The sequence below is a fragment of the Mixophyes fleayi genome, chromosome 1 (assembly GCF_038048845.1).
Source record: "Mixophyes fleayi isolate aMixFle1 chromosome 1, aMixFle1.hap1, whole genome shotgun sequence".
Taxonomy (NCBI): domain Eukaryota; kingdom Metazoa; phylum Chordata; class Amphibia; order Anura; family Limnodynastidae; genus Mixophyes; species Mixophyes fleayi.
Window position 1 is genome coordinate 124,040,356 of NC_134402.1, and position 21,445 is coordinate 124,061,800.

General features: G+C 38.9%; 2 protein-coding genes across 4 annotated transcripts in view; one reads left to right on the plus strand and one right to left on the minus strand.

Annotated features, from left to right (window-relative positions):
• The first annotated feature begins 30 nt into the window (after positions 1–30).
• Positions 31–20,456, plus strand: NUDT6 (nudix hydrolase 6). 3 transcript variants are annotated; one of them, XM_075200136.1, is made up of 5 exons: positions 112–483; positions 2,257–2,460; positions 4,731–4,786; positions 16,074–16,128; positions 16,901–20,455. In XM_075200136.1, the coding sequence occupies exons 1-5, from the start codon at positions 291–293 to the stop codon at positions 17,293–17,295; spliced, it is 903 nt and encodes a 300-aa protein (XP_075056237.1). In that variant the 5' UTR covers positions 112–290; the 3' UTR covers positions 17,296–20,455. The 3 variants fall into 3 exon arrangements, with proteins under 3 accessions (XP_075056254.1, XP_075056237.1, XP_075056246.1); XM_075200145.1 differs by lacking the exon at positions 112–483 and adding an exon at positions 522–728 and having other exon boundaries at positions 16,901–20,456; XM_075200153.1 differs by lacking the exons at positions 112–483; positions 4,731–4,786 and adding an exon at positions 31–99.
• The window catches only part of FGF2 (fibroblast growth factor 2), a 46,694-nt gene continuing 38,556 nt past the window's right edge, over positions 13,308–21,445 (minus strand). Inside the window, exon 3 of the mRNA XM_075200203.1 lies at positions 13,308–17,812. Within this exon, the coding sequence (XP_075056304.1) occupies positions 17,627–17,812 (186 nt within the window). The 3' untranslated portion in view covers positions 13,308–17,626. The remainder of the gene's footprint in view (positions 17,813–21,445) is intronic.

Here is a 21,445-nt window from a genome sequence, read left to right on the forward strand (position 1 = left end):
GTCTTATTGGTCCGTTTCATGTATTGTGCAGGAAGCCGTTGCCGCCATGTTTAAACTTCTGTAGAACTTGATGGGACATTAATAGGATTAGACTATAACGTAAGACATGGCCCTGATTAGCTCATGTGTCAGTGTGTACACTTAAACGATGATGGCATGTGTTCAGCTCTGCGAGAACACAGTCGCTTGCGGTGCTCCTTACTGGACAGAGATGATGCCCATAACAGCCATGGCGGCTGGGGTGCCGAGTGGCAGAGGTTGTTATGCAACTTTCTCCTTAGGATACCGGGATGTTGAGGCTTGGAGCACGCTGGGTGTGGGGGTCTGTTACCCGCTACACCCGGGTGTGGGGTCGTTCTGTCACCACGGAGCCACGGGCTGACCTCTGGCCCCAGGGCACGGTAGACCGGTATGGTGGAGTGAGTGTACGGCTTCAGCTGGCACACCACCGGGACGAGGCTGCCTTCAGTAGCTGGTTACAGGGCAAGTGTTGTGTGCCAGGCTCTGAGCAGAGGTCTGCTATTATATAATGTTATCTTTTCTCACTTTAATATGGGTTTATTAGGCAGTACTGTCAGGCTTGCTTCTCTCCTCACTCAGCTGTTATTGCATGCAATATATCAACATCATCATCATTTATTTATATAGCGCCAGCAAATACCGTAGCACTTTACAATTGGGAACAAACATTAATAAAACAATACTGCGTAATACATACAGACAGAGAGGTAAGAAAACCCTGCTCGCAAGCTTACAATCTATCCAGTAAGAAACAAGTGACCACATTTTCTCCCATGTCTAAGTCAATATATAAAGTGAATTTTAACGTTTACAGTGTCTGTCTTCCTTAAGTTTAATGCAGCATGGTGCCCATTTTTAGTAGATATTCCTATGGCTTCAACTTGCTTTATGCAACCAATAATAAAGTCAGATATAATCATATTATCGTCCCAACGTCGTATGTGATGTATTCATGTGCTTCCGTTTAAAAATTATAAGCCAAAAAGGAGAAATACTTCTTTAATTTACACACATGGCTTCTTTATACATTCATATTTACAATAAATAGATTTGTGGACAAAAGGGAAGAAAATACTGGTCTTTGTCATATGATTGGTGTATTGTTACAGAAAATATATTGAAGATCTTTTTAAAGCTTACAGTAATGGCCACAATTTACATTTTATACTATTTTATTATCTCACAAATTATCTGCATACTATGTACTGTATTTGTCACAAAGGACAGCTTTATAAATTAATTATGTAGTCTGAAAGATAATTTCTAAATTATGCTTGATGGCACTTCATAAGGATATTTTAATTTAGTAGGAAAAAAATCAACAACAAAAAAACTACATTATGACATTTGATATATTTTTTCAATGGAATTAATAAAAATCTATTTCATGCTACTTACTAGAAATATTTTAATGCAATTGCATGCAGCTTTTCCCCCTGCTACAATTGTCCAAGTGACAGCTCCTTTTTTTTATAGGATTGCACAATTCTTGTGTCAAATAATCACAGCAACAATGTCATGTGGCATTGTGAGTTACTTAACACCCAGAATTAAGGAATAAAAGAACCAAACGGCACAGAAGCAGATTTACAGAGCTGGTTGTTGTGTTCTAGTGCACATGCTTTAATCTAATATGGAAAGGTTTTCTGCCATGTCCACAAACTGTCACTCATTACTATATATATTCTGTGCAAATAGTTTGCGACCATGTCATCGGGTTTACTGTGTTTCAAATGTCTTGTAAACATTACTTTGATACTTTATCTGACCACGTGAATGAGATATTTCAATAAAATGTCACAAATAGAGCCCTAAATTATCTCACAAAGGTTTCAAAATGTGAATCTGCCTGATTCCCTGCTCCTGCACTATAGTAAAGATATGATGGCTTGTTGTGTTGAAAATCAGAGACATTTGTCTGCAAATACACCACAGTTGTGTAAAGAAGAAATCCCTGTTTTATTATGTCATGAGTACAAATCTGTGGAGATATCAGAGGACAGTCAGATAATAGTTGAAGGAGAGACTGTAAATACGGTGCATACCTCTGTAATAACAGGTAATATAATAACAACAGAGAATGTCGTATAACAGCTCTGTAAATGTCTCTTAGCTCCACTGCTCAAATAGACTAGAAATTTTCATATGCTAACAGCAGAAATCTGTAATACTGAAATTGGAAAGTTGCAGCCATACTGTAAAGTAACATTATTGTTGTTGAATCTCTCGTTTTAGATGCTATAAGGAGATGGAAGGAAGAAGGCAGGATTGCAGTGTGGTTGCACATTCCAATTACGCTGAGTGGACTGATAGCCTATGCCGCCTCCGAAGGATTTACATTTCATCATGCTGTACATAACACATCCACATTGACTCTTTGGTTAAAGGATGAGCCAAACAGACTGCCTGGATATGCCACACACCAAGTGGGAGTTGCAGGTTAGCACATACTGTACTCTACCTTTTCATATTTTAAGCACAATTTATTAGTACAATGTCATTTGAATTTTTAATCTAAAGTTGACCATTATGTGCTGGAAATGACCCTATTCTTAAATAACAATTATGAATCATATCATGCAGCATTCACAAATATACTAGTAAAGATCACTTCTCATACCATGCTATAATCAAATAATTAACAGGACACATTGGAGGCTTCATTTACTTAAATAACACCTGCGCACAGTGAATGAATAGAAGGGGCTTATTCGCATATTTGATTTGCCTTCAAAGGAATAAGCTGACATTTGCTAGTAAGCAATATTTAATATAAAATAAAATGGGTAAAGGGGAAGAAAATGTTGTTGTGTTTAGTTACTAGTGGTTTAAAAATTTACAGTGTAATAATACAGCAGTTTGTGTTTTATAATATATATGGCGTTATATTTCTTGTACTCTAAGCCAGTGGTTCCCAAAATGTGCGCTGAGGCTCCCTGGGGTGCCGAGGCGATCTCACAGGGCTACCGCGGGGCTTAGGGGTGTCTTGAAAAAAATATGGAGACCCTAAGGGTGTCTCAAACTGAGAAAGTTTTGGATCTACTGTTCTAAGCAATTAAAACATTATGTAGCGTTATGGTTCTTAGAGATGTTGACCAGCAGAGGGCACCAAATTAAGAAATGATGATTAGCTATTATAGACATGTTACTACATGTTCTGTGGTTTGTTTGTTTCTTCCCATTTTTAATATTAGATTTTTTGTTCTCATAATCTGAACAGGACACTGATGATTAGACTGCTAAGGAATGAATAGTATTCCCTATATATAAGACCAGCTTAAAACGCAGGTCAAATCTGGCATTAATTGATTGAGTGTAATTGATTTCCATTATGGGTGGAGTTCACTGAGTTAAAAGAAAAATAGGAATAGGTATGTGCTGTTGTTCAGACAGCTTGGGTCTCCGATGCCTTTAATGCTCCCACACGCTCTACTCTGCTGCACAGCCAGTATATCAAACAGTTCAAGCAGTTTTCAATACCTCTCCCCTGTAAATTTCCCTTTGCGTTTTAGTCAATTAAGAATAAGACTCCTTATTTTCAGTGGGTGCAATAGCAGTTCATTACTTTTTGGGAGGAATTCAATTAGCTGCAAAGTGTCTCATGGACATTCTGGAGACACTTTGCGGCAGAAATTTCTGTATAACCTCCACTCATTTTGGGGTGTGAGGAAAAATGAGCAGAGACTTTTTACTGTAATTGGCAATGTCTGAGCGCCACATCGATGGCTATGGAATTCCCCCTCTTTATGTTTTTGCCATAGTCCTGAGCATTGCATTTGCCTGAGTGACAAACTTGCTACTTTCTAGTTCAGATAACAAAGGTGTTTTTGTTTGTTTATGCCAAGCAGATTTAAGCTGGATCCTCTATATATGAACAGCGCTTATGGATTGATAATAATATGGCAGAATGTACTTAAATACAAAGGACTGGCTAAATCAAAGTTTTGTGAAAAAACACACTTGTAATAAAAATATTTAAAAACATAATAATGCTGTCAAAAGCTAATTTGCACACACCTATTCTGAGCAATTTTTCAGGAGCATAAACCAATGAGACATGTCATATGATTACAGTTTTTTTTATTCACAGTTCTTATAGATGAATCACATAACGGCCTCCTATAACCAAGTTTACAGTGTTTTAAATCATTTTAACTACAGATTGATGCCATTAACCCTGGAAATATAATTGTTTATATACAGTGTTTCCATAGAGTATTTCAATACAGTACCATTTCACAAGTTGACAGATGAAATGCATTTACTTTCTAAGATAGTATGCCCCATCTTTGTGGAGTTTGTATGCTCTCCCCATGTTTGTCTTGGTTACTTCCAGGTGCTCTGGTTCCTCCTACACTTCAAAAACATATGGTAGGATAATTGTCTGCAGACTAAACAGTGTGTGTATATTTATGTGCTTGTGTATTAGGGGAATCTAATCTGTAATCTCCAAATTTTCTCTGTACAGAGCAGCGCAATATGGTGAAGCTATATAAATAAACAATATTAAGTAAATACATAACTTAATGGCTACGGGCAAGAGGACAATGGCATTGTAATAGCATATGCTTTTCGTAGGGCTTTTTCACTGTTAAAAGCAAAAAATGTCTAATCTGTACAACAGGAATACAACACAATACACTTTTGTGTCTAATTCTTGCTTCATTTACTCAGTATACAAGCACAATGTAACTGGTAATCTTTTCCAGGTGCTGTTTTAGATGAGGATACAGGCAAAGTATTGGTTGTACAGGACAGAAATAAGGTATGTGAACTGAAAGCAAATATTTAGTGAATAATGGAATAAAGAACATATGTCACTAATGATCAAGATAAAAAAACATACCATGGTTTTTCTGTAAATTCACTTTCACATGGATATGATTTGTTATGAACAAAGAACATACATTATCTGTGTGATTACATGTATGGGAGACAATATAAAACTTGATCAGCAGAAACTAACATAAATGGAAAGAAACACATCTAATCATCAGTGTCCTGTTCAGATTATGAGAACAAAAAATCTAATGTCATGAATGCTTATCTTTCTCTGTTAAACCATAGTAAATTACAATTTCGGTAAAAGTTAGATTATATTTTGCAGGTCCTTTTTTCTGTAAATAGGAAGCATGCATTTCGCATTCAGTTTTCTTAGTTGTCCCCTTACAATCCATTATCTCATATTTGAAATCTCTATGGAGGATAGGTAAGTATGGCAGCACGTCACACACGCACAGACTCTCAGCATATCATGTGAAAACAGGGGGGTGCACAGAGCTCGGAGGGCCGTTCCAAAAGCTGTCTGCTCATTACATCATGTGCCATGTGACTGTGGATGCCATGGCAGTCACATGACACGTTGAAAACTCTGCAGAATTCTAAATAATTAATAACAACTTGAATAAACAAACCAGGGGAAAATGGTACTTTTCAATTTTCTTCTAATAGCCGCCCACAGTGAAAAATACACCTCAATTTTTCATGGGATTGCTGCTATATTTATGATTAAATTTACTGAGGAGTAACAGCTCAGTTACGTTAAGCATTTTCTACAGTCTCTTCCAAATGGAGATTTCCTGTTATATTATGTTTATGCTAGTCACATCTAAAATGGCTCAAAGAGAAGACTTCACAAATAACACCGTCTTTATTTCTACCAACCGTCTGTATTGTTTAAGTTACATCAGTGGTTCCCAAACTTTGTCAATTCGCGGCACCCTTAGAGTCTCCATAATTTTTTCAAGGCACCCCTCCATAATAATTAGCGAGCAGTCCCGTTTTATAAGTAGTTGGGTCAAAATAACGTAATAAGTATTTAGGTCAGGACAGAAATACGTTGTTTGCAAAAATAATACACATAAATCAAAGGGAAAAGAATATAAGAATATTTTTATATATTTTTTTCAATTATATTTCTGTCAAAGAATAATTTACAGCTAATATTAAGAGGAATAAGATCAAACAAAATAAAACAACAACAACATGTACAAAAATCATCACACTGTGCCCCTTCATCTTTATATTCTCTGTCCCTTCACCCGCGCGCTCTGTGCCCCCTCCGTCCGCGCGCTCTGTGCCCCCTCCGTCCGCGCGCTCTGTGCCCCCTCCGTCCGCGCGCTCTGTGCCCCCTCCCTCCGCGCGCTCTGTGCCCCCTCCCTCCGCGCGCTCTGTGCCCCCTCCGTCCGCGCGCTCTGCCCCCTCCTTCGCCCGCGCGCTCTGCCCCCTCCTTCATTCTTTTGCTCCTACATCGCTGTTTCCTATCACCATTTCCCCTCCGTTTCTTTACTTACCATACTTGGCCTTCTTTCTTCTATTTCTTCTGTCTTCTCTTCTTTCTTCTTACCAATCTGGTGGCGCCCGGGACCCACTCTCCTGTCGCTTCTCACCGAATATGTTGGACGGGATGACGTCACGCCCGACATTCAGTGAGAAGGGAGGAGGTGCCGCCGAATTGGTAAGTTTTTTGGTTTTTGTTTGTTTGTTTTTTTTGTTCCTGGCCATCCCTGTGATGGCACCGTGGCACACCTGGGAGTCGCGGCGCACACTTAGGGAACCTAGGGCTTACATACTCCCTTTTCAGCTGACTCTGAGCGGTGTACCTTTTGAGACTATAATGAAAAAAGTACAAACAAAGCCTAAAATCTGGATCATTAATCGTTAAATTGGCACTAGACAAAATCAGTGCGGTGACTGAAAATTAATTTAATCAGATGTATGTATGGTGCAGCAGTGAGATACATTAATAATAATAAAAAAAACAATTATAGCTAAATATGGATCATTTTTATTGTTCCTTTTTTAAACTGCTGTATTTTAAACCTTTTACGCATAGCTACAGTCTTTATAAATTCCCCTTGTGTAGTAGAATGGAAATAGAAAACAAACGTATATACTATTTTACTATCTATGTAACATGCATTGATTGTAGGAAACAGTTTCCCTTTTCAAGGTCTGTTTGTAATTGTTCATCGGCCTCCATGCATAATGTCTTGCAGAACAATGTTTTGTCCCTGGGCTACTTTGCAGAGTGCTTTTTTGTATTTCCATTTTTTTTAAATCATTTTAGAAAATGTATGAACAAATAAAGGTCCAACAACATTCAAAGCAATTAAGAACTGTCTCTTTGTTTACTGTTTTATTATAAGTTTGCTGTGGTAACATTTGTTTTTGTTTTCTGTTAGCTAAACACTAACATCCCTCAGCAAAACCTTCTAAATATAATATTATTGCAAGATGCAACTAATAAACACCAAGAAATGAGACTTTCACACACAAGACCAGATCCAAATACAGTATAAAGTTTGCGGGAATGGGCCAAGCTCCCATGCAGAAAATATCATTTTGTTTGTGTAAGTTGCGTAGTATAAATCCTTTACAGGGCCCCAAGCCTTACTCTGGCCATTTCGCCTGATGAGAAATATACTTGGCAGGAGTTAAAAAGAACTTTTGTCTCGTAGAATAAATTAGACTAACAGTACGAAATAGGCTTGACACTATCATCATAGTTTTTTATTGTTTGTTTCAAATATTTATAAATTTCCTTCTCTGGTTTTATTTTAACATGCAAACAAAACCTTTATTTTGTGAAATATCAATATAATGTAATAATGCTGATTTAGCAACATTGTTGGCTGCTTCTTAGTAAAATTACAGCAATATTATTATAAAGGATTTGCTGCAGCATTTTCTTCTGCCTTCAATGATGCATCTAAACAGACCTTAGACTTACAGTAAAGGTTATGTCCACTCAAGTGTAAAATCCCCTAGATTAGATAGTAGACTTGTTTTTCATTTTGGAAGAAAATACATAACTTTTAATGTTGTAATACGTTAGCATTTCTACCATTCCCTGGTTCAGGCTTTGTTTGGGATTGTGAAGCAGTCCATACAGCTATTGCAGTTGATTATTCATTGAAATTATTCAGAAGAATTGACTCTTATCACTGTTATCACCCAAAAATAATTTTTTTAACTGAAATAACTTGGGATGAATTTCTTAAACTAAGTTAAACATCAGTTAACTATTTCAGCCCATCGAAATTGGACAACAGATGGGAAATTTGGAAACGGGCTACAATCACCCAGAAAAGGAGGCAATACTATGTGCCATGTGCTAAAACATACATTACATATGATAATGCATGGTCCACAAATTCCCAGCACTCTAGTTGCATAAAATGTTCAATGTGTTCATAATATATTAACAAACTTGTCATAACTAAGGTGATAAAGGTTACCCCATGGTGAATATATTTATTCTATACACCTTAAAATTCCTTACCCCAAAGTCCTGATTTGCAGGATACCTCCCAACTCTCTTTGTCTCCCCTCACACCTCTGCACATCTCCCCTCGCACTTACCAACGCACCTCTGCACATCTCCCCTCGCACTTACCAACGCACCTCTGCACATCTCCCCTCGCACTTACCAACGCACCTCTGCACATCTCCCCTCGCACTTACCAACGCACCTCTGCACATCTCCCCTCGCACCACTGCACATCTCCCCTAGCACCTCTGCACATCTCCCCTCGCACCTTCCAACACACCTCTGCACATCTCCCCTCGCACCTACCAACACACCTCTGCACATCTCCCCTCGAACCTCTGCACATCTCCCCTCGAACCTCTGCACATCTCCCCTCGAACCTCTGCACATCTCCCCTCGAACCTCTGCACATCTCCCCTCGCACCTCTGCACATCTCCCCTCGCACCTCCCAACGCACCTCTGCACATCTTCCCTCGCACCTCTGCACATCTCCCCTCGCACCTACCAACGTACGTCTGCACATCTCCCCTCGCACCTACCAACGCACCTCTGCACATCTCCCCTCGCACCTACCAACGCACCTCTGCACATCTCCCCTCGCACCTCTGCACATCTCCCCTCGCACCTCTGCACATCTCCCCTCGCACCTACCAACGTACGTCTGCACATCTCCCCTTGCACCTACCAACGTACCTCTGCACATCTCCCCTTGCACCTCTGCACATCTCCCCTTGCACCTCTGCACATCTCCCCTTGCACCTCTGCACATCTCCCCTTGCACCTCTGCACATCTCCCCTCGCACCTACCAACACACCTCTGCACATCTCCCCTCGAACCTCTGCACATCTCCCCTTGAACCTACCAATGCACCTCTGCACACCGCCCCTCTGCACACCGCCCCTCGCACCTACCAACACACCTCTGCACATCTCCCCTCGAACCTCTGCACATCTCCCCTCGCACCTACCAACACACCTCTTCACATCTCCCCTCGCACCTCCCCTCGCGCCTCTGCACACCTCCCCTCGCGCCTCTGCACACCTCCCCTCGCGCCTCTGCACACCTCCCCTTGCGCCTCTGTACATCTCCCGTCACACCTACCAACACACCTCTGCACATCTCCCCTCGCACCTCTGCACATCTCCCCTCGCACCTCTGCACATCTCCCCTCGCACCTCTGTACATCTCCCCTCGCACCTCTGTACATCTCCCCTCGCACCTCTGCACATCTCCCCTCGCCCCTACCAACACACCTCTGCACACCTCCCCTCGCACCTCTGCACACCTCCCCCCGCACCTCTGTACATCTCCCCTTGCACCTACCAACACACCTCTGCACACCTCCCCTCGCACCTCTGTATATCTCCCCTCGCACCTCTGCACATCTCCCCTCGCCCCTACCAACACACCTCTACACACCTCCCCTCGCACCTCTGCACACCTCTCCTCGCGCCTCTGCACACCTCCCCTCACCCCTCTGCACACTTCCCCTCACGCCTCTGCACACCTCCCCTCACGCCTCTGCACACCTCCCCTCACACCTCTGCACACCTCCCCTCGCACCTACCAACACACCTCTGCACATCTACCCTCGCACCTCTGTACATCTCCCCTCGCACCTCTGCTCATCTCCCCTCACCCCTACCAACACACACCTCTGCACATCTCCCCTCGCACCTACCAATGCACCTCTGCACATCTCCCCTCGCACCTACCAACACACTTCTGCACATTTCCCCTCGCACCTCTGCACATCTCCCCTCGCATCTACCAACACACCTCTGCACATCTCCCGTCGCACCTCTGCACATCTGCCCTCGCACCTACCAACGCTCCTCTGCACATCTCCCCTTGCATCTACAAACGCACCTCTGCGCATCTCCCTTTGCACCTCTACACATCTCCCCTCACACCTCTGCACATCTCCCCACACATCGCCATTCAGATCTCTGCACATCTCCCCACACACAAATGCACCTCTCAGGTGAAAGCCAGCGGGCTGCCTGTTGCCCACCAATGGTCTAAGTAGACACTTTGTATCAATTAAGCTGTTAGTCAGGGAACTGGGACACTAACGAGTCAATCCAGGTTAGAGGATAGGAAAAAGGGACGAACTCGAGAAAATAGGAAAGGTCAAATGCACAATTAGGTCATTTAGAAACAATATGTAAACAGAGTTCAATATTCTGGCAACAAGAGACTATGCAACTGAAAACTGTCCCAATTCAGTAAGTATTTGGCTACACAAATGTAGTTGTTCCCAAACCCACATCCACCTCCATTCCTATGAGAGTGAAGGCTTCCGTGGAGGAAAGTTTACCAATATCTGGAGAGATACCTGATAAATTTAAATTTTGGCAAAAAAAAAAAAAAATACCTCGTGTCTTACGTTTGGCACAGTGAACAAAATGTACTGTGTGTGTATTAAATAATGGATAGGACAATGTAGTAACTTTAACTTTGCAGTCTAGTGTCTACATATGTCTGTTAGAGAACTTTTTAGCTAGTTACTGCTTATATATGTTATCGTGTACTATAGATTACAATAGTATTTTAAAGTTAGTGAAGAGTTCCATGTCCCTGCTTGTCTACAGGAACTTTGAGTTGGCTAATATGTTTATAATAATCAAATTTATGTTTCAAAGACATACAGTACAGAAAGACAAATATTGGTTATCATATACTAATAGTATTTGTTTATATACTTGGTGTGTTTGGTGTATTTTTCCAAAGACCAAAAGCAGCTTCTGTGCTTGCCTGATTATGTCTATTTGTAGTTAATAACCCTTGGTTACTTGGCCAAATGACTGATTGTGAATTGTTCTGTAATGGAATGAGGTCTGTTATGTAACTGGTAAAGCAATGTTATGGGGTTTTTGAGATTTTTAATGAGCAGAATAACTTTATAATTTGTCAGTTCTGACATCACAACTCATCAATGATTACCAAATTATATTATACATGTCGTGCTAATATATGTATAAACTCCTGTAAATAATATTGGTATAAACAATTAAGTTCTGATGTCATCACTTCACTGTTCACTAGGAAACGTGGATATTATAAGAAATAATGCATCAGCTACAGTTTAATCATTTTGGATAATGTTGAAATAAAGAAAAATCTGCCTAAAGTTTAAAATGTATTTGGGTGGAGCTCAACTTGGTAAAATAATCCCCAAAGTTTTACTTGCCTGGGGTGTCATACTCCTGATCCACCAGAGTTCTCAAGGCGTTCACAGTCCAGCGCTGGTCTCCTGTCCACATCTGTATACGTTCTCCCTGTTTCAAGCTGGCAGCTGTATTGTCGATACCCCACTTCATCTCACCGTCATCAATGATGACGTTATATTAGTTCTTATGTGAGATATATATTTATATTGATATAGATATATATAGATTATATATAGATATATATATAGATATGCACACATATACACACACGCACATTTATATATATATATATATATATATATATATATATATATATGAATACTATATGTAAGATCAGGTTTTTAATAAAGGGAAGTATTTTTTTATTCATTTATTTCTTATTAGCGTTATGTATGTTGTCATATGAAATTCATGAGTGCTGATAAAGTATTTGTTTTTCTTATGCTTGCAAATTAGCATGAGGTATATTGTAACCATTTTCAGTATGATTACAAGTGCTTACCAAACATTGCAGGACTCTTCTTTTTCTTTCTATTTTTTTTAAATAACTACTTTTTTGTGGAATTTAACACTTCATGTGTACTTCAGTGTATTAAGACATTTAAAAAAAATAAAAATAAACTGGACCACTAGCATAGGTAGGCATAAGGTCATTTTTGTAATGTTTGTGTTTGGGGGGGTATATGTAATTATTCCTGAAGTCATATGCAAAATAAATTACAACAAGATGTTGGAGTCATATTTTTATAACTAAGAATTGCTTTGTAAGTCACAGAATATCACCAATCCTTGTAAATAAATGACGGTATCTCTTGCCATATGTTTTTACAGGGAAGTGTATGAATTTGCAGGCCAAGATAGTGTGGTGAAAAATTCTACATCTGATGGGAGAAACTGGGTTCTTGCTGAGTGTGCATTAGGCGTTTAAATGCACATTGTTAATGCTAAATCAAATTTCAATCAATAATTTCAATGCAATCAAATCAATAATGCTACATGCAATTCTGCATGCTAAAATTAATTTTGATTTTGTGGGACAAGATTATTTAAATTACATTGATGGGATGGAAAAGAAAAACACCAGTACCAAATACATTTCCAGCCAGTGAACCTGCAAATGGTTGCACAGAGCATTGTGTACAGGGTGCTGTGACGGTGATGTCTGTGAAAGTAGAAATGTATTGTGCCCCTGCATACTTAGAAGGTCATAAATGGCCTTTATACTCCAAAAACATACTAGTAGGTTAATTGGCTGCTATCTCTGTGTGTATGTTAGGGAATTTAGACTGTAAGCTCCAATGGGGCAGGGACTGATGTGAATGAGTTCTCTGTACAGCGCTGCGGAATTAGTGGCGCTATATAAATAAATGGTGATGATGAGGATTGTGAAGTGCTCACAGTGGGGTTAATAAGTGAAGAGATATATGGAAACAAATGGTGCACCATAATGTGCTGTAATCCATAGCAACCAATCAGCGCTGGTAACGAAAGAAGGTTACTTTGGGTTACAGAACATGTTATCTTACACCATTGCATACCTGTGAACATTCCTGATTGGGACAAATTAGGCCCTTTCTACACCCACATCTGACCAAACCATACCCATTTTGGATAAGGCCGCTTAGCCGATGAAATTTGGAATACTTGCCCGATATGCTATTGCATTGTAATGTTTTATATGTCATCAACAGTCTACATAGATTGGAGCATGATACAATGTGGCTTTCTTTTCCCGTATATTGAGGTTGTGCTAACTGTGAGATTGGATTGGATAAGATGGAATAATAAGAAAAGGACTGTTTTGTATGAAAGAGATATTTTAAAATAAATAAAAAGCAATTCAAATGTATTCATTTTATTAAATAGATACAATTTAATAATGGTTTAAAAAAAGATAAGCCACTGCAATCAGTGCACTAAGAACAATACTACAAATCAACATTTGTTCAGTTGATGAAATGTAATGGAAAACAGTCATTTGTATACAATAACTTTCATTAAAAAAAAGCTGTTACAAGGCACATACAGAATATCCATTAACATAGCAGCTTCTGCAAATTTTCCATATGATTTAACAGAAAGTTTAACATTCATGTGCTTTTTTTCAAAGGTTGTTACTGCTAAATTGCAATGTATATGTACACCCAGATGTTCATAGACTACAATTACATACAGCACTGCAGCTAAAATCATACTTACCAACTACTATATTTCCCTTTTAATTAGTTCCCTTTAATTAGATGACTAGCAGCATTGTTACGTAAATCACCTCAGGTTACCAGTCTGCCTTTGAATCAATCACATTTTTAGTGAATGTCTGGCTATCAAATGAATAGTATGTTCTAGATATTTATGTCTTTGCACTAATCAGAAACACAAAAGTATTCCCACCATTAGGCTTCATTTACGAGGCACACTTGACATCCACCCAGCCCACTACAAGATACACAACTACCCTCTGCTCTCAGGAAAGGCCTCTGTAACCCTGAAGGGCGCCTGGGTTTGGAGAGAAGCCAGGAAAAACTGCATAAAATCAGATGCATTGTGCAACAGTGTAAACGCCATGTTAAAGTCCAACTGCCTACTACTGTAGGGTCACCCCCTTTACATAATACAACTTGTCTACTAAGTTGGTTTAGACTCATTTGTGGCTTAGATTAATCATAAGAGTGATGGGACATCGGGACTTTTATAACATGTAGCACTTTTATGTGTGAAGCTTTTTATTACATTAGTTTGTGTGCTTCTACGAACACACTTTTATACTAGATTGTGCTACATGCGATCCATTAAAAGTAGAAGACAAATTCAAGGTATTTTAGGAGGCAAAAAGCAGCATGTACCCTCCTTACAGCAAGGGACATCCTTAAAAATGTGCCCTCTTCACCCCTTTTTCCCTTCAAGATGCATGTTGGGACCAAAGCTGATTTTTGCACTGCACATCAAATGTTTTGCATAAATGACTTCCCATGTCTGGAGACGGATAAACACATTATTTTCCACACAAAAGATATTTCAATAATTTTCTCATTTACAGCAATTTAACTTTCTTTTCAGCATAAAGGCTCTTAATGCACATTCACATGGAACATACATTACAGTGTCTGCTTATACATAAATAGTTTTTATATGTTAGTTTGTGTTCTGTAGCAGTGAAGCTTGTGTTAGAGTTGTATATAAATATAGCTATATAGTTCTCCGCTGGCCTATTCAAGTTTTACAACTAGTCTGCATTAATGCAGTTTGTGTTTTTTTTAATTATTGCATATCTTGTATGCTGATTTACACATTTGCAACTAAATTTTCAGGCATCAGCTTTGATAACCATAGAGCAGCGGTGGGAAACAGCGGCCTGCCGAGCCTTCATCTGCAGCCCCCCAACCAGCTGCTCCTGTTCTTATCAGAAGCCAACTTCCACGGGGCAGCTAACTTCTGCACCACGGCACAGAGCAGGGAGATCACACTGGAGGACGGAGTACACTGTGCTCTCCCACCTTCCTCTGTGCTGCCCCTTTGAAGGCTGGAGGGCCGCTCATGCAGCCCTCCAGCTACTTCATGTTGCCTATCACTGCCATAAAGGAACACAAAAGTAAGTTCTGCAACATTATCTTCTAGGAGCACGGATGCGGCACAAGTACAGTAATTGTACACTTGCTATATAAATTATTCCTATATGGCATTTTGTATTCAGAAATATATTTCCAAAGTAGAATAAATGGGATCAGTTTTGTATACTGAAGACTGTTAGCTGTTCCATAGGCCTTCAGTTTTGTTTAACAATAGAAAGTAATCTGAGAAAGAGGAACTGTAAAAACACAGTAGCCCCACCACACTGTATACTGATTCATTATCCAATATGCATAACGTTTTACAGAGGTAATTCAATGTTGTATCATTCGCTGTTATATTAAAACTGTAGTTTTCATCTGATACATTTATCATAATGCTACAAAAAAAAAAAAAAAGGATTATATCTGTAACCAACAGCAACCAATTAGATATGTGTTTTATCACTCTAGTAATAGAAAACTTGGCAAGTCATGATGAGAATCAGTCAGCCAGTTTAGTAAATTATTGTTCTACCTAATTAAAATCTTAGAGATTGTTCAACAGACTAGTCAATCTGGTCAGTCTGTGATTAGCTTTTTAATGACCATATGCAGTGGTGGGCAACAGGCAGCCCCAGCAGGAAGCTACAGATCTTTTTAGAATGAGGGACAGCCAACTTTCAAATCATGTGACCGCCTCTACATAGTGTAGTGAGGTTACGCAGCATACCCAGAGAGGGAGAGGGTGCACTGTGTATCTGCGATGTTATGGCTGGAATCTCCGCTCACTTTTTTTCACACCCCATATGAGCCAAGATTCCTACCATAATTGCCGTCAATATTCGCGACGCTCCACATAATTGGCAATTGAATCTCCCCCTCAAACTGTGCCAAACGAGAATAATATTCCTGTCTTATTAGTTGCTATTGTTAACAATGCATTATTTAAGAAATATTTTTATATTGTTAAACACCACATCAGAGACATGTATATTGAATGTAGTTATAATTGATATACTATATAAATAAATGTGAAAAATGTCCTTTAAAATTTCAGATTGTAAATGGATGGAAGTTTCCAGGAGGATTGTCTGATCCATGTGAAGATATCGGTTTGTACATTTTCCTTTTGCCTTCTAAAAATTTATTTTGAATAGTCATTGAACATTTTAGCTAGTGTTCTTGAAATACATATATGTAAAAAATATATGGTCACAGCCTGGGTCTTTATCAATAAAACTAGGAAAATGGGGGCACTTTGGGTGCTGCCTGCTACAGTCCTTTGTCTTACTATTTATAGCAGCATATGAAATAAAGGAGCACATCCATTATTACCGTTACTACAGTAATTTCTCCGCTGATTCTTACTTACAGCTCTATGAGCCGCGAGAAAAAATCAGCAGCGAAATCCTGCGGCCAAGTTGCTCTTCAGAACAACGCAGAGAATTGAATCTGCCCCAAAATGTTTTTAGGACTACATACTAGGATTCTGTCAGTCTTTTCTAACCTGTTGGTAAATGGTATTATTTTGAGCTTATTGTACTCTCTTGTTTACTATGTAAACAACCACAGATTTGTTTTTCCCTTTTGAAATGTGATCAACGCTATTGACGCGATGCAATAATTTAAAATAGATAATTTATAATAGCTTTATATGAATAAGGAAGATAAACATTCACACATGAGCTGATCAGACACAGCTACAGCATGAAATGCATTATATATATTCTGTGCTGTTTTTAATTTGTACAGTGAGACAAAATGTGTGTTCTATTTCATCACTCTTCGGAAGTTGTTCAATGGCCTCATTCATGGGCTATAGTCACATTGGAATACTACTACTGCTATTCCTGACATGTGCTCTTGTTTTCCTTTCCACTGCAGGAGACACAGCAGTTCGGGAAGTGCTTGAAGAGACTGGCATTAAGTCAGAGTTTAAGTCCCTCTTGAGCATAAGGCAGCAGCATAATCACCCTGGGGCCTTCGGAAAGTCAGATATGTACATTATATGTCGCCTGAAGCCATTGTCTTATAGAATAAACTTCTGTCCACACGAGTGCATGAAGTGTGAATGGATGGACCTACATGAGCTAGCATACACTAGCAATGCTACCCTTATCACCAGCAGAATTGCTAAACTGCTACTTTATGGATACAAGGAGGGGTTTCATAACATTGACATAACTATGAGGACATTCCCAGCTGTTTACTCTGGCCTGTTATACTCTCTATACCACAAGGAATTACCAGATCATTATGAAACCAAGACTGGCATTTAGCAGACTTCACATTGAAATAACGTAGAACTAGGAAAAGTAATATTGACAATTTATATCCAACTACTCAGGAATGAAAAATACCTCATCAGGCCAACACTTATGTGTTAAATGTCTTACACAGGCACACATGTATTGCTTCATATTTACAATATTTAATTGAAATTATATTAAAAGATGATTATATAAACTTTATTTAAACACTGGCACAAGAGAGAATGTATTCAGACTTTCAATCACATTTAATACTGATTGGAAATATATATTTATATTCTAGACTTCTTTAAAAATATACCTCCTGATTTGCATGAAATAAAACAAGTGTCCAGTGAGATCAGCTCTTTGCTGACATGGGAAGAAATAGGACAGCCTTTTGTCCCAGGCTAGTTTGGGATCCGTTTTTCTGCTGCCCAGTTCTCTTCAGTGCCACGTACCAATCACTATATTTACGAGACCGGTAAGTGTTGTAGTTGTTTGCCTCCAGTCGTTCATAGAAGAAGCATTCATCAGTTATACCTTTCTGCAATAAAAGTGAAAAGAGAAAGTGTTACATTTCAGGAACATGCAGGGCAGGTTTATTTTTATTTTTTTACCTCAATGTTATATCGCAGCCTTATTTACATAAATGTGTTATTGCTATTGTTATAACAAATGGTTTAATATTTATATTTATAAATGAAAGTTGTAACTGTGTATTTTAATCCCCCTTAAATTGGAATAATTTTAAATAATGATCTTTTAAAAAAAAATAATTAAAGCATACCCATTGCCTTCAGACAATGGTGGGCAGCCTATCAATTCACTTAGGTTATGACAACACTGGGGCATAAGGCTGTTGAATCACTAGAAATTAGTGATGTCACTGAAGTATTTCCACTGAATTGATTTGGTAAATATTGATCTGAGTATTCAATGTGTTAGCTTTAATATAAAAGAATCCCACACTCCAAAAACATACTTGTAGGTTAATTGGCTGCTATCAAATTGACCCTAGTGTCTGTCTCTCTCTCTCTCTCTCTCCCCTGTACAGAGCTACAAAATTAGTGGTGCTATGTAAACGGATATTGATGAAGAGAATAGTTATTTCAATTATTTAGTTCCTCTAAAAAACCTATTATATGTAATTATTATTATCCTTTATTGTTAAGGCGCCAGAAGATTTCTGTAGTGCCGTACAAGTACAAACAGTCGACCATACAAGGAGAAACAGTACAGAACAATAAACCAGTAATACGAAGGTTCTAAATGCTCCAAGCATAGCTAGTGCAAAAAAGATGGAGCAGAAGAATATGTATAAAGACAGGAGGGAAGAGGGCCCTCCTCGAAAGAGCTTACATTCTAAAGGGAGGGAAAACAGACAGCAGACACAATGGGCAGTAAGTGGAGGGGGATCAAGTACAAATTGAGCTAGTAAAGGGACAGGGGAAGAGAAAGGTGAGGAGATCTAGCATGGAGATGATTAGGTGGATGGCTGGTAGGCTTTGAGGAACAGATGAGTTTTAAGTACCTGTTTGTAGGTGCACAGGTTAGGGGACAGTCTGATAGAAGGTGGAAGGTCGTTCCAGTGGAGGGGGGCAGCCTGGGAAAAAAATCTTGAATTCTGGAGTGGGAAGAAGTGATAAGAGAGGATGTGAGGTGACGGTCATTGGCCGATTGCAGGGAACAGGATGGAGTGTGAATGGAGAGGAGGTTGGAGATGTATGGGGCAGTGAAGTGGGAGAGGGCTTTCCAGGTGAGGGTGACGAGTTTGAAGAGGATTCTGTAGAGGAAAGGGAGCCAGTGTAAGGCGAAACAGAGGGGAGGCAGAAGTAGAGCGGCGTGAAAGGAAAATTAGTCTTGCAGCCGCGTTGAGTATAGAATGAAGGGGGCTAGATGAGAGCAGGGGAGACCAGTGAGGAGAAGGTTACAATAATCAAGCAGAGACAAGATGCGTGCATGGATATAATTTTTGGCGGTATCCTGAGATAGGAAAGGCCAGATGCGGGTAATGTTGTGTAGTTGAAAGCAACAGGATTGGGCAAGAGATTGAATGTGGGGGGGGGGGCAAAAGAGAGGAAGGAGTCGAGAGTGACGCTAGGACAGCAGAGTTGGGGAACAGATGAGATGGTGGTGTTGTTCACAGTGATAGAGAGATCAATGTGGGATGAAAATCTAGGATGAGGGAAGACATATAGACATAAGAGATGATTGCTTCACCACAGGATGTTTTCTAACTTCTAAAGTCAATGACATTTAAGTATTTCCAGAGACTATAAATGCTTTCAGTATCTTAGAAGATAATTCAAATGACAGTCTTTTGAAATATGTTTAAACTGCTATAAACACAGTTGGAGGTCAGCCATGTGGATATTCATTGGACAGTGATACACACACGTCTGTTTATATTATCAGTTTTTGGTTTTCTAAATTGGTTCCACGTCATAGATTTATGTTGCTTTTGCTAGTTACAGGAAAACACACTGGCAATCTCAAACAATCCTGCCTTCCGTTACCAAAACCATACCCCTCTTGTAATTAACTATTTATTTGCCTGAGATTAATGCTGCATATTTGAGAAAGACAAGTCTACATTGCCATATTATATTGTTGTTCCTGGTCTTTTTACCAGCTATGCAACTCCTGAATTCTCAAAAGCCACACTCATCATCATCATCACCATTTATTTATAAGGCGCCACTAATTCCGCAGCGCTGCTCATATTTCAGTCCTTAAAAAACCTATGCACATGTGACTTCCCCAAGATATTACTATTATAACCTATGTTACTACCTCAAAGCAGATGACACCCCACTCCAAAAAAATTGTGAAAAGCAATATACATTAAACACCTGCAAGTACAATAGAAACATCTCATCATTCATAAGTGTTTCCCTCAGTTTAAGATAAAAAATATCAACATTCCTCTCTCAACTGAAGAAGTTGACACATATATTGAATCGCAAATGTATATTCTTTGCTCAAGTCCTGTAATTTCCCCATTTTTTACTTGTAACCCACAGTGGAAGTTTTTCTGCAGCCACATACAGTACCACTTCCTCCATTTTTATTTTATTCTTTCAACTCATTCTAAACCTTTTATTACAACTTTTATTCATTTTTTTTCTTAATGTTTGGTTCATGCATTGTCGATTGCATATTTTGTCATTTATTTGTGAAATATAATAAACTATGTGCAAAAAAAAAAAAAGAAATTGCTTGGCTGACCTTGTTATTTGTATAGAATTTGCCCCCAGGGCCAGATAAACATTGGACCTCCAGGCTCTTCTCAAACCAGATAATGATTACAAAAAAAAGTTTCACATCTTTATTTAAAAGTGTATTATATAACATAACAAAATACACATTTAATGATACACCAAAACAAATCCTAAACAGAAATATTACAGAAATCATTGAGCGAAACAAGATGGACAGTGGAATAAAACCTTATAACAAAAGATTGCTCTGTTGTACAAAAATGAAGTAAACATTGTATACAAAACTATAGCTATAAAGCTTGCGTCCACTGAAGTGTTATGTCCTATACCATTCTGGTACCAGTTTTTGCAGATCTCTTCAGTTCCCATGTGTATTCAATGTGGCATTGACCAGACCAGGGCTTAAACTGTACAGAGAAAATTTTCCCATTCCTGAAATTAAGGTTCTTCATTTTTAAAATATCCAATTCATCAGAAGTCAAGCACAACATTTCAGATGTTATTCTAAATGTGTAGTTTAAAGGGAAATATATTTTTATGTATATATATATATGTAATATATATACACATACACACTAAGAAGTTTGTTTGTTTCTTGGCGAATATCTTCCACAATTCTCAAGGTTCAGCCGCCAAATCTTACATAGTTATTTAGGATAAAAGAAGTAACCTATTAGACCACAGAGCGACAGATATTGACAATATCATTTTTTGGTTGTAAACAACTGTTTGACTGCTTGAAGAAAACCTTGCCACAACACGACATAAAAACAACACGACCCATCAACAAAATCTTATTTTCTAAATAGCATTTTTGGTCTCTTTACCAAATAATTTGCTAATATATATATATATAAAAACTGCTACTCATTACAAAATGGACCCATGCACAACGGGGTGACCCTGCTAGTAAACAATAAAGGAAATAAAGTAACTTTTACTAGGTCTGTGTGGAG